A 13,020-nucleotide genomic window follows, 5' to 3' on the forward strand; every position below is an offset into this window, starting at 1 on the left:
AGGAGAAAAGAGGAATGAAAGATCAAAACCTACTTTAAATGGCTAAAAGATGTCCAGCTGGGCTAAAGATTCAAATTGCAGAGTCCTAGTTGAAAGTAATGGAGTATTTTGACCAGCAGGAAAGGTTGTTTATTTAGGGGTAGGATGGTGCTGGCAGAGGCAAACAGCTCTTTAGTGTGAAAATGGTAATGCTGGCTACAAGGCAGAGCTGAGATTGGCACAGCTTCGTGGGTCTCAAGCTTAGTATAGCAAGGAAAGCCAGAGGAGCTGTGGGTTCATTGGCAGAATTATTTCGGGGCTGAGGCCTGGAAGAACTGGAAAACCTAATTTAATATCTCTGCTTGGCAGGACTTCAGACATCCTCTTCCCTAAGTAAGCAGCTAGGTAACTGATTGAAAAGGAGAATGCGCTTGAGAACAGCTAAGCATCTGAGCAGCTATGGAAGTCCGTGGGCAGTGAGGTGCTCAGCAGTGAACTAGTTGCTAGGAGGTGGGGTTTGTGTTCTCTGTGTTCTCCTCCTGGGCATTGGGTCTCTCACAGCCTACAGCCTGGTTAGCGCTGGCCGAACATTCTTAGGCACATGGCGCATCCTAAATGTGCCTGGGGCCTGTGGCTAGTGACGTGTAGCATCCTTTTAACAGCTATCAACTCACAGCGCTTCATAATCAAAGGTGCTGTTTCTCTGAGAGGTTGACAGCTTAGTGTAGTGAAAAGAGCCCTGGTGGAGAAGTAAGTCATTGAGTTGTTAATAATCCATTAACATAGGCTTTTACAATTTACAGAGGACTTTCTACAACAACAGTTAACAGGAATAACAACTATAAACGTGTATAATACTTGAAAGTATACATAGTGCTTGTGCAAAGATATTGAGTAGAGCCAGGAAGCAAACCCAGAACTCCTGACTCCAGCTCACAGTAATTTGACTGCGTATAAGTCCAGTAACCTTTCTAAAGCTCAGTATTGCCATCTGAAACATAGAGACAATAATACCCCCTGTGTTTACCTCTTCAAGCTGGTTTAAGATCATGGGCAGAATATAGAGCATTTTGTACATTGTAAAACAAATAAAAATGGTAGTGATTACATCACGTCTGTTACATTCTGGCATTGTGGGTATTTATGAGTTCTAGTGGATGCTTTTAGCCAGAATTACGTATACTGTCATGCATTCGAAGGGTTAAGTTTTCCTACCTTTATTGGATTGTCATTACTGTCTATCTGATGGTCCTTTACAGACCTCTGAAGCTAGCCTAATTTCTGAAAATCCTAGTGGAGGAAGAAATAAAATCCTTATTTCCACAGATTTCTGTTTCCCTCAAGTCATACACAAATGGTAGGTTGAGGCTTAAACAGAGCCCAGGCTCTCGGTCCGACCCTCCAGATATTCACTAGTGGGTGCTTCAGAATGAGCAAAGTGCTTTCTTCACAGCAGGCACAAGCAGGGCCGGACTCTTGGCTCAGTTCTAGAGGAGGAGAATTCTAGGAGCTGTTGCCCCAGCAGGGTCAGTGATTCAGCAGGCTGTCTTTTGCTTTTACGGGGATAGACCTGGCTCTTCAGGACTTCGTTTGTCTCTCAAGGGTTGTTGATAAGAGAGGCTGGCCAGTTTGAAAATAAAACGTAAAGCAATACACAAGCCTGGTATTCTGTTTTGTAAGAAGCTGCTTTGTAATCATGTCTTCCACTGACCTCTTAGGACTTTCCTGAGTCACACTTACAAATAAAATGATTTTTGTTGCCCTTTTCTTTTTCTTCTCATTTATTTTACTATCTTTGACAAAACAAGGTCTCCAAAGCCAAAGGTATGGGAGCCATCAAAGGTATATAGCAAATATTGGGGAGAAAGCCCTACAGAATCAGAGGGTACCAGGCCTGATGGTTAGCTGAGGCCTTTGCCAAATCAAATTAGTTCACAAACCTTTGTTTAATAAATAGTTCGAGTCTTTTGGATTCTTGGGAGCCCTATTGGGTTACGTGTTCAATTGTTGAGTTCAAACTTTGAGAACATCATTTCTGCTTAAGTTTGGTGTCGTTATTTGTTACTATTACTGCCTCTGCTGAGTTCCCAAATCTGTAGCTCACCCCAGATACCTGCACTCTCCTTTTTCTGGGTGTGGCTCTCACTGTTCCTTTCACCATTTGGGTGTGGTGAGCAGGGGACTTGAACCTGCCTAGACCTGAAGTTTTGTACTGGAACATTTTTCTCAGTAGCTGTGCCACCTCTCCATTAGTTCAACATGTGCCTATAATGAAGTTTCTTAGCCATACAAAATAAATGTAAGTTATGTTCCCTGTATCCTAGGAAACATGTAGTCTTAGCGGGAAATGAGAAATTCACATACAGAAAAGAAACAAAGGTCGAATGTGACTATGCCTAAATATATGATACAGATAGTGCTATAGGAGGCTGGAAAAGTGAAAGATGAACTTGGACCGAAGGAGTTACAGAGTCTTTTCTGGAGGAGGTGGCACTTGAACAAGGCGGTAAAAGTTTAGTTAAGTAGAAAGGAAGAAGAGTGGCATTCCAGGTCGGGAAACTGAATGATGAAAGGCCTATGGGAAGGAATGAATATAGCGTATTTCAGGAAATGAGGTGGACATTGATCTTTCTGGAGAGGGTTCCTGTTGAGAACAAACAATGTAAGATGGTTAGGTAAACTGAATGAGCTTAAATTCTGGAGGGTTTTGAATGATAGCTAAGAATTCGGACTTCATTCCCTAACGTCATGGGAATCACTTATTACTTTTTGAACAAGGAAAGGACATGATGAAAGCAGTGGTTAAGATGACTGAAATTGTAGAGAAATGTAGAATGTGATGGAAAGGGGTGTCCGGAAATGCTGAGCTGCTTTAGGAATCCAGGAGTGAGGGGAAAGGGGCTCAACGAGAGTGATGATGGAGAGAATGGGCAGCAGAGTCTTATACTGGAGGCCTTTGAAGGGAGAATTGGAACTTGCTATCTGGCTGTGAGGAGGGGAAAGAAAGCAAAGAGTCAAGCAGAACGGAGAGGTTTGAGCCTGTAGCCAAGAGAGCAGTGGTACCAATGTTAGAAATAGCAACACTGAGAAGGGAGACTAGTTTGGGAGCGTAGTTGATGCAGACAGGTGTAGCTAGATTGAGTTTGAGATTACAGGGAAAACTCAGATTGTGTGCATATATGTGTGTGTGCTTTTTGCAGGTCCACAGGGAGTCCCTTATCTGCAGTTCTGAAATCCAAACAGTACTGCAAACTGAAAGGCTTTTTTTTTTTTTGGTAAATTTGTGGCAAACCCTGGTATGAATGAACACAGGGCTACTTATAGTCTTTATTTAGAACACTTAATTGTGAATATTCATACTTTTCACTACAAAAGCTAACTTGTGCTGTGTTAACAGATAAACCCTAAATCTTAGTGACTTAACACAATATGTCCAATATAGAGAAGGGGAGGACAGTATCCCTCACAGTCACTTAAAGACCCTAATTGAGGGTAGCGCCACTGAACTTAAGCTCCGCTTAAGTTATAGCATAGCATGGTATATGCTATGCTACACCACCTGACCTGGAACATGTGGCTATCATGGAAGAGTCTAGAAACTCAATTCTGTTCCCAGCTCTTGGTCAGAGCTAGTCACAAAGCCCAGAACTAACCTCAAGAGGCTAAGCAGTACGTGGGACCCCTGTGAGCATTCTGTCTCTGCCATGGAAGTGCTGTCCCAGACACCCTCCCCCTGGGGGGAGCTGTCACATAATACATAGAATATGTACCATACCGCCTCTCTAAATCCAAAGTACATTCTGAAACACTTTGGGCTCCAAGGGTTTTGGCTAAAGGATAATGGACTTGTATTATTTATTGAGCACTTGTGATGTATCAGGTACTATTCTCATATCTTTATCAATTATTTCATCTAATTGTTTTGATAACTCCATGAGATAGATTCTATCACTATTCCCACTTGACAGATGAGGAAACTGATTCACAGAGTTAGTAACAAGTTCAAGGTCACGTAGTAACTAAGAGTTTATAGAGCCAGGATTTGAAGCCAGACAATTTAACGCTAGCGCTACATTTGTAATGATGACATATCGGCCTCAAATACATGGCAGACAGATGAAGTTTAGCTTGAGAGGCTGGGATGGGACACAGAGATCTGGGAATCTTCTATTTAGAGGTTGCCTGATTTTTTTCCTACAGAGGAGAAGATATGAGGAGAGGGGGAGAAATCCAGAGGGCAAAAGTCTAAACATCAAGAACAGGTCACATGTGGGGGAGGGGTGGAGAAGGGCATGAGGAAGAGGAACCAGCAAAGAAGCAGAAGTGGCTAGAGTGATGATGGCAGGTTCTCTGGGCCGGGGTAGAGGCACAGAGGCGGGAAGAGAGAGGTTATGAAAGAGGACTTGGCCACCAGTTCGAAATACCTCAGAGAGGCTAGGAGAATGGTTGGCAGGAAGGAATTAAATCAACTTATCTTTATCCGAACTTTCCTATCCATGGCTTATTTTGGTCAGCCTGACAGGGAAAACTCAGATTTAGAAATTTGGCAGATTTGGGCACACCATGTGGTACATGGAAGCTGGTCATGGGCCGGCATCCTGCTCTGAAAGGCTGTCACCACGTCAGAGAAGGGATTCAGAGCGCTGGGCATCTTTGCTCACACTGCGTCCTAATCATAGGCTTGGTTAGTCTTGAGTAAGAGTGATTTGTGGTTTGGGGCAGAAGTTTAATTCCCTTTCTGACTAAATTCACTAATTTTTGACTAATAGAATAGTGCTTCGATTATGGCCTATCATGAATGAATTTAGGTCCTTCAGTCCCACAGAGGGACTGAAGAGATTCCTTCATAGGTGCGTCTAAATGTAATGTTGTCCCAGTTTAAGAATGAGAGCTGTTATTAGGTGTTTTTTATTGCTACAAAATTACATAAAAATTGGTAGAGGGGAAAAAAATCTAAGGACATCTGAATAAACTATGGACTTTAGTTATACATCAATATTGATTAATCATAACAAAAACAAATGTGCCATACTAATGTAAGATGTTAATAATAGGGAAAACTGTGTGGAGGACAGGTATGTGGGTACTCTGTCCAAAAATGGAATCTATTAATTAAAAACAATATGAGAGCTACACCAAGGTGTGCTGGGCTGTGAGCAGGAGGAGGTGAAAGGATGTGTAACTAACCTGCAGGGACAGACAGGACCGCGATCTATAGTAAGCGCTGAGACTACTCCAGAGCCAGCTGTGGAACTAGAGATAGTGGGGAAGCTGGAGATGGCATATCTCAGGCCCATGCTTTGGAGGCCTCTTGCCTTGGTAACTCTGTAGCATTTCAGGGAAGGAGAAAAAGAAAGAAGACAGTGAAAAAACTGCTATCAACTCACAAAGATCTTGAATCTACATGATAACTTCCACTGTGGCAGCACCTCCCAGCCTTTCTCCTGCACACACACACACACACACACACACACACACACAACGTACACGTACACCAAGCCACCTCTTCACCCACCCACCTCTTCACCCAACGCAGACCAGGTGGGGTATACTGCCTTCCCGATTTACTGCCTCTATCATAGCTTGCTGCATGATTGGACCAGTCTCCTGGTCCTGACTCCATTGTATTACCCCAGAAATGGGGAGCTTTCTCTCTCCTCCAGGAGTTCCAAAAAGTAGTATCACAAAAGATCCTTTGATTGTTTCCTTCTTTCAGTGCTCTCATTGAGGCCCTGCATCTGTAAGTAAAATAAACCTCCTTTGCCTGTGCAGTGCTTAAGTTATAGCATAGCATGGTAGTTAAGAGCTGGGCTTCCATGGTTCGATTCCTGGCTCTTTTACAAGCATCATGACCTTGAGCAAACTTATTTAACCTCATTGTAACTCAATTTCTTCTGTAAAATAGGGATAATAATAGTACCTGTTGTGAGGATGAGTCTAATTGATACATTTAACATGCTTAGAACAAGTCTTAGTACATGGTATATGCCAATAAATGTTAGTTATTGTCATATATTATTCATGGATAAAGTGGTCCATATGTTAGATTAAGGAATGAGAGGTCTATATCAGGGCTACATTTTGAAGAGTTGTCACGTCACAGACCTGTTCTTCAGGGAACCTTTGCTCTGCACTGTTTAGTAGATGAACTTTTCAGGGACACTAAGCTCTCTGAGCGTGTTACTTTGTCTTTAAAATAATGGGTTAGAGGATGGTAAACTTATATTTTAACTCAGTGATTCTCAAAGTGTGGTCTAGGGACCTCCAGGAGGTTCCCAAGACCCTTTCAGGGGTCCATGAGGCCAAAACTAGTTTCATAATCATACTAAAATCTTACTTGCCCTTTTCACCCTCATTCTTTTAAGAATGTACAGAAGAATTTTCCGGAGATTACATGATACATATTATCACAACAGATCGAAGCAGAAGCTGATCTGAGAATCCAGCTGTCTCCTATTATGCCATGCATCGAGAAGATTTGCATTTTTTCACTAAATTTTTAAAAACATAGCTATTTTTTATAGAAAATGTATTTGTTAGCTTGTAATGTTTTTAAATTATTTTCAAATGGATAAAATAAATTTAAATTTTCTTAATTTTAATTTCTAATATGACAAATATCAGTGGATATAATCTACATAAACAAAAGCTCTTTGGGGTCCTCAAATATTTATAGAGTGTAAATTAGAATTATTTGTCCAGTTCAGTGGACTGGAAAAGAATTCTAGCCCCCTCATATCTTGGGAAAAGGAAGTCCTTTATGTACCCATCCTACCTGTGAAACGCTCTCCCTTTTCTGTCATCTGTCTGCTCTGTGTTCCGCATCTTCAGATCTCTGAAACCCTCTTCTTTCTTCCAAGCCACAGTCTTAATTTGTCTTCCTCAGTATAATTAATTTGCATTCACTGACTGTGAACTTTCTCCTCCATCTCTATTATTTGTTAGTTTCCTGACAATCTTACTTTTCTTTTTCTTCCATACCTGTTTTTTTCTTCTGCAATATCGCTTCCTTTTCCCTGTTATATTTAGTTCATTCAAGCTGTTTGCTCTTTATAATATCTCTTCCTCCTTGATTTGACATTCTAAAACTTCTGTTTCCTCTTATTTCTGTTGTTTACACTCAACTCTGTTCTCCAATTAATTAACATACTTAACAAATATGGCTAAGTACAAATATTATGTACCATTCCATTTGATTGTCACTGGGGGTACAGAAATAAGAGAGACGTGATCCCTGTCTTCCCAGAGGTTATAGGCTATCCTTGGTAGTCATTTCGGATAAGGCTGGGGGCAGTTACACAAGGTGGTTTGTCCAGGGTCCCACTTTACCCCCACTGGGGTTAACCTTGAGAGGATCATGGAAATTAATAGTAGCAGCAACCATTTATTGCATGTCTACTGTGTATCAGGTATTTTACTTACATAGCAAATCTGCAAATATGTTTAGCCCCACTCTACAGATAGAAAAACTAGACTCAGGATATGTAACCTGCTTATGGTCATATAGCTAGGAAGTATCAGTACTAAGATTTCTGTTCAGTCACTTCAGCCAAGAAAGAACGGTATCCTGGCTAGAAGGTTATATGGAGGGATAAGATGTCAGAGCAAAGCAACTAAGCCAGGCAGCCACCTAGGGATCTTGTCCCCAGAGCTTTGGTGCCCCCGAAGTTAGAACTGGCAGGCTCCAGCTCATTGGGAGGAATGTCTGTGGGGTAGAGAAGTTGGAACAGGAGTGGTCAGGGATGTTTGCTTCACGTTGCTGAAGGACTGCCTGAGGCTTATCTGGGGGTGACGCGCCAGAGAACCTGCTAACCTGTCTATCATTCCTTTGGCAGAGTGACGTCAGAATCAAGTTTGAGCACAACGGGGAGAGGAGGTAAGTCTGTCTTCTGATACGTGGTTACGTCTCTGGAGTGATCCCTGTGGGTCACTGGCTGGACGATGGGGTTGACTGGGTGTAAGGGAAAGTTTCACTCGTGGCCTGGCCTTCCAGTGGAACTTGTTTCTGGTCTTAGAACTGGAAGTCATTACAACTGCTGATGTTTTACTCTTCTGCTCTTGTTCTGCCCCTGGGAGGCCTGCCTGTGTGCTAGGGGAGGAAGTCGGGACTCCAGCCCTACTCAAAGGCATGGCTTCCAGACATACTGACATTGTCACCTGTGGGCATTAAAGGGACATCAGGGTTCTCCTGTGACGTGGGGCCATTCCCATCCCCGGTAGACTGGCTCTGGCTTTGTCCACAGCAGGGGCCAGGTTGGTGAATTGGACGTTTTTTTATAATGTCTCTATGTCATGGGAAGCTTCATCAAGTCCCTCAGTTGTGAAGGAGTTCAGATCATTTGAGGACATAGAAAGAGGGAGTTTTTCAGTCTAGATTCTATATCTTACCTTGTTAGGGAAGTGAAACTAATGTTGCAAAACGCTTATGTCCTTTTCTCCATTGTCAGTATTTCGGTTTTTTGGTTTTTTTGTAGGAAGGCAAGGTAGACTTCTCAATGGAGAAAAATATGATTCCACGTAATGTCTCAAGTTATTTAAAGAAAAATTTCTAAAAACCATAAGAACTCTGGTCCTGGGATGTTTGGGCCCCTGTGTGTGCGTATATGTGGCATGTGTGCGTAAGTGCCTCACTGTCTCCCACTCTGCCTTTCTCTCCCACCCATTGATACCCCCTTTTTCCTTTGCTCTGAGCATTTGGAGGGTGAAGAGCATCCCCATGAGGATGAGGTCCTCCTACTTTACAAGTCCCACCAGAGGACCTTAGTGCCTCCAGACGTTCTTAGAGCTCGTAGTTCTCTGCTGCCGGCAGCTTTCAGTCCACTTTGAAGCCAGCTCCAAGGAGATCTGTGGCTGCTGCTGTCCCTTAAAAAGATGCTTCACAAGCCTGCAAGGTTATCAGAGGCTGCCTGGTGGAAACATTATCCAGAGTGGTCTGCAGAGCTGCAGTCCTGCTGCTGCCATGTGGGTTCTAGGGCTGTTCCAGGCCTGGAAGGAGGAAGGTCTTCTGAGCTCTGTCCCCAGCTGCTCCTCTTGTGTCCTGCCTGTAGCAAGGAAGTTAAATTGTCACTTCATTGTTGCTGCTTTTCACACTTCTGAGCTGACTGGGTTTTGGAGGGATGGCCAAACTCGGAGCTGCAGAGTTTTCAGAAGTAGATATGAAATCAAAAGCTCAATTGTGTTGGAGCCTAATTATGCAGTTACGCTCTCCTGAATTCCTGTTCCCAAAGTGGTATGCAGTTACAGTGAGCAGACTTACGCTGAGAAAGTATATGTGTTTAGTTTCAGAGAAGCTGCCAGATCGAAACCACAAATATTTAAGGTGGTCAGGCAGGAATGGCCTTCTGAAGCCCTGAGCAGCAGAGCTTTGGTATCAAGGTTTTGAAAACTGCATTCTCTTTTTATGGAGCTATTTTCAGGAGCCATGGCATTTCACTGTTTGTGTACTATGTGTGGAATTGAGGACTTTATAAAGTTGGTGCAGGGAAGCCAAGTTCAAGCTGCTTTGTGCCAGACAGCTCTGGTTTCATGTATTTCATGTCTTAGGATTTTGTAGAGAATGTTATTGTGGGCTTTCTTTTCTTTTTACAGGGAATATGGGCAGTATCTATCTAAATATTGTAGGTCTTTATAGAATTAAAATTTATAGAAAAAAAGGAAAGCAGTTGTGACTTTTCCCATTCATCTGTGCCAGGTATCTGTTTTGGTGAACTGACTTTCCCTTTGCTTTGGAAGGGTGGGGCCCAGACTCCTGACCCTTCTCCCTCTGAGATGCAGGAGGGCAGAAGGGGAGGCCTGTAGATGTAGATTCGGATCTCCTTCCGTTCGAAACCTTCATGTCTGGACACTGGTGGGGGTAGTGGTCATGGGTGTTAGACCCCTCTTTGAGACACTGGCTTAAAAATGCTTGTGATTCACCATGATGGCAGCAATTTAGATCTTACCAAATCTGAAGTCCTGGTTTCTGATCTTGACCAGACTTTTGGGCTGCTTTTGGGGGGTTTTGAATGGCTCACTGCCAGCCCAAATACAGCAGAATTATCTCTGCGCCTGCTCCTTTTCTCCTAGTATGCTAGGAATATCTGCTTGGTCTCCTGATATTTTAATCAGAAGGGCTAGCCCCTTTTGGACTGTTGCTGAGGTCCTGATGAAGGGGGTGTGCTTTGTGATTAGGAATTTACGGAAAGCCATTATTGCAAAGGCTCTAGAAAACACTCATATCTAGATAACTCATATCTAGATAGCACCCAACAGTAACACTGCTTGGGATGATGATTTAAAGGGGAAAAATAAATAAGGATTACAATATGGGTGAATTTCCTGCTGGATACAAACTAAAATATTCAGCAATATAGTTTCCAACATTAAAGAAATTATCTGGTCAGATTCCATTAAAAACCAATGGCATAGATTCATTCCTCTTTCCTGTGATTTATTGCTTCTTCCTCTGGTTATACCACTTGCCCCTGTGGAGGAGCAGGGAAGATGTGAAAGAACCACACACTACTTCCTCTCAGCATGGAGGAGGGCAAGAACTGTAGAGACTCCATGGCCAAGTGCTGTTCCTCCAACACACACTAGTCAGATTTCATCCAGCCTAGGCACACTAAGCGCTGAAGGTGGTTTTAATATGCATTTCCCCACCACATCAAGCTTCTTTTCATGAGTTTATTAGCCATTCATAACTCTGAATTGTCTCGTCATATCCTTTGCCTGTTTTTCTATTCGGTTGTTTGTCTTTTTCCTATTGATTTTTGCAAGTCTTTTCTCCAAGTTTGGTATTTTTTAAAACTTTGTTGATGGTTTATTTTGTCATCAGAAGTTTAGATTTTTGTTGTCAAATCTATCTTTTTTGTCTTCTGTATTTTATGTCATACCTAGGAACTCCTTGCCCACTTGAATATTTTTAATCCTACATTTTCATACATATAGATATATACATATACATATGTGTACATATACATTATATAATATATATATATAGAGAGAAAGAGGGAATGTATATGAGTTTATTTCTGATACTCTTTTCTGTTCAGTTTATCTCTTTGCTTATTTTTGTTTAATTATTTGTTTCAGACTATTATGTTGGACCCATATGAAATTGCCACTTTTATACATCAAAATTGTTGACTATCAGCAGTAACATATAGGTCAACCTAATATATTTATTAAAACTTCCTAATGAAAATTTCAGACACACACAAAAGCTGAGAGAATATTATACAGAACCCCCGTGGACCTGTCATCCAGCTTTGACATGATCACATTTTGCCAGTCTTGTTTCATCTTTCCCTACTTTTAAGTTGTGCTGTGATATTTAATGACAAATCATTTTAAGACCTCTTTGGACAAGTTATTACTCTGTCCTCCGTTTATAGAAATTGTTCTTTGAACGGACCTAATGAGTCTCTAGAAAAGCATCAATGTCAACATTACCTACATGCCCACACGTGTTACTGGTCAAGAAAACTGATCAGGCATATAACCAACTCGAGGGGAATTCCTGTGACTCTGTGGTAGGAATTCTCAATTCTGAGGAGAATCAGTATTGAGATTCCTGTGGCATCTCAAAAATGAACAGTGGAAAAAAACCTTTCAAGTCCTGGATGAATCACTTAGGAGTTAAGACCATTTTTTTCAGGACTGCTGCTCCAGTCTTCAGGTTTTCTTCCTGACAGGAGTATTTGTAACATAGTTTTTAAATCCCGGTGCCCTGCTATGCTGCTGAACTGTCCTTGACAGGAAGATCCCAGCTGAAGTGATAGAGCAGCGGTTGGGATTGAAGAATGCTTGTAGGCACTATTGGCAAACCTGAGAGATGCTCCTAGAAAGAGTGAAAAGATACAGGTAGATAAGGGAAGAAAAAAACAGTAGTGAGAAAGGCAAACTGCCTGCAAAACAAAATCCTATGTTGAAATGAAAAGGAAGAGATATCACTCAGAAGCCATAGCTTTCTAAACCTTCCATTGCATTGTATAATTAATGGAAGGTGTAGAAAGCTATGGCTTCTAAAAGGAACTGCTTCCTGTTCCTTTGCAGAATCATAGCGTTCAGCCGGCCGGTGAGATACGAAGACGTGGAGCACAAGGTGGCAACAGTGTTTGGGCAGCCGCTGGATCTACATTACATGAACAACGAGGTAAGGGAGTGGGGGATGGTGGGAGGACAGCAGTGGGGCAGCTGCCTTCCCTTCCTCTCGCTGCTTAACTGAGGAGTTCCTAGTTTGCTCCTGTAATATCATCTGTAGGTTTTCACTTTCTGGAGCCTTTTTTCTTAAGTCCAATAACTCTGGGTTTTCTGAGGTCTTTTTACTACATGTGAGATTGCATAGTTATTTCCATTTCCCCCTGCTCTTTCAGTGCCAGTAGCTCTACTACTCCTGGTAGAATCAGGTACCAGGACCAGGTCTTATATTGTCTCCTTCACATTTTGTAGATTATCTTTCTGTTTCCAGCACAGCCTTAACAAGAAGCAGAGGGTTCAGCAGGGGCTGGGGAGGTAGGAAAACCAGTGGGTAGATCCTCTATTAACAGTCATAAATGCTGGATTCTTCTCTCAGAGTTTAACTCCTGATTGTAGCTTGTTTCAAAAGTTAGCACCTGCTCCACTGATTTCCTTGACTCTTCCTCCTGCTTCCCACCACTTTTGTCCCAACTGTCCTTATTTATTCATACTTTGAATATCACCCAGGAAGGAATTCTTTTGAATGTCAGTTACTTGGCTGCTTTCCCAGCTCCAAGAAAGGTACTAGAGACTGCAGTCTGCTTAGGCTGGTACTTTGCCTTAGTCTGAAAGGTAATGTGCCTGTGCCTGGTAAAGAACGTGTGTCTGGAGGGAACTCAGTTGGGGGCAAGACAGGAAAACTGGGCAACATGGTAGCTCTTTGAGAGTCAGATCATTACTGTGTAATAAATCTATTTGTTGGTTGAAGAGTTAAGAATTTCCTCCATAGTTTGGGGCTGAAATCCATAGGGGCTGAGATTTGTTGGCTAAAAACTCCCTGGTCCCTTCATACAAAATATACAACTGCAATTGGATATACTA

The 13,020-nt window shown here is 42.2% G+C and overlaps 1 protein-coding gene across 4 annotated transcripts in view; it reads left to right on the plus strand.

Annotated features, from left to right (window-relative positions):
• MAP3K3 (mitogen-activated protein kinase kinase kinase 3) overlaps positions 1–13,020 on the plus strand; it is a 54,606-nt gene that overhangs the window by 12,062 nt on the left and 29,524 nt on the right. For all 4 annotated transcript variants that reach the window (XM_019732913.3, XM_019732915.3, XM_019732914.3 and 1 more), the window contains 2 exons: positions 7,815–7,855; positions 12,016–12,115. In XM_019732913.3, the coding sequence (XP_019588472.1) occupies positions 7,815–7,855; positions 12,016–12,115 (141 nt within the window). The remainder of the gene's footprint in view (positions 1–7,814; positions 7,856–12,015; positions 12,116–13,020) is intronic.

This window comes from Rhinolophus sinicus, chromosome 12, assembly GCF_057876585.1.
Source record: "Rhinolophus sinicus isolate RSI-liver-muscle chromosome 12, RSI-T2T, whole genome shotgun sequence".
NCBI classification, from domain to species: Eukaryota; Metazoa; Chordata; class Mammalia; order Chiroptera; family Rhinolophidae; genus Rhinolophus; species Rhinolophus sinicus.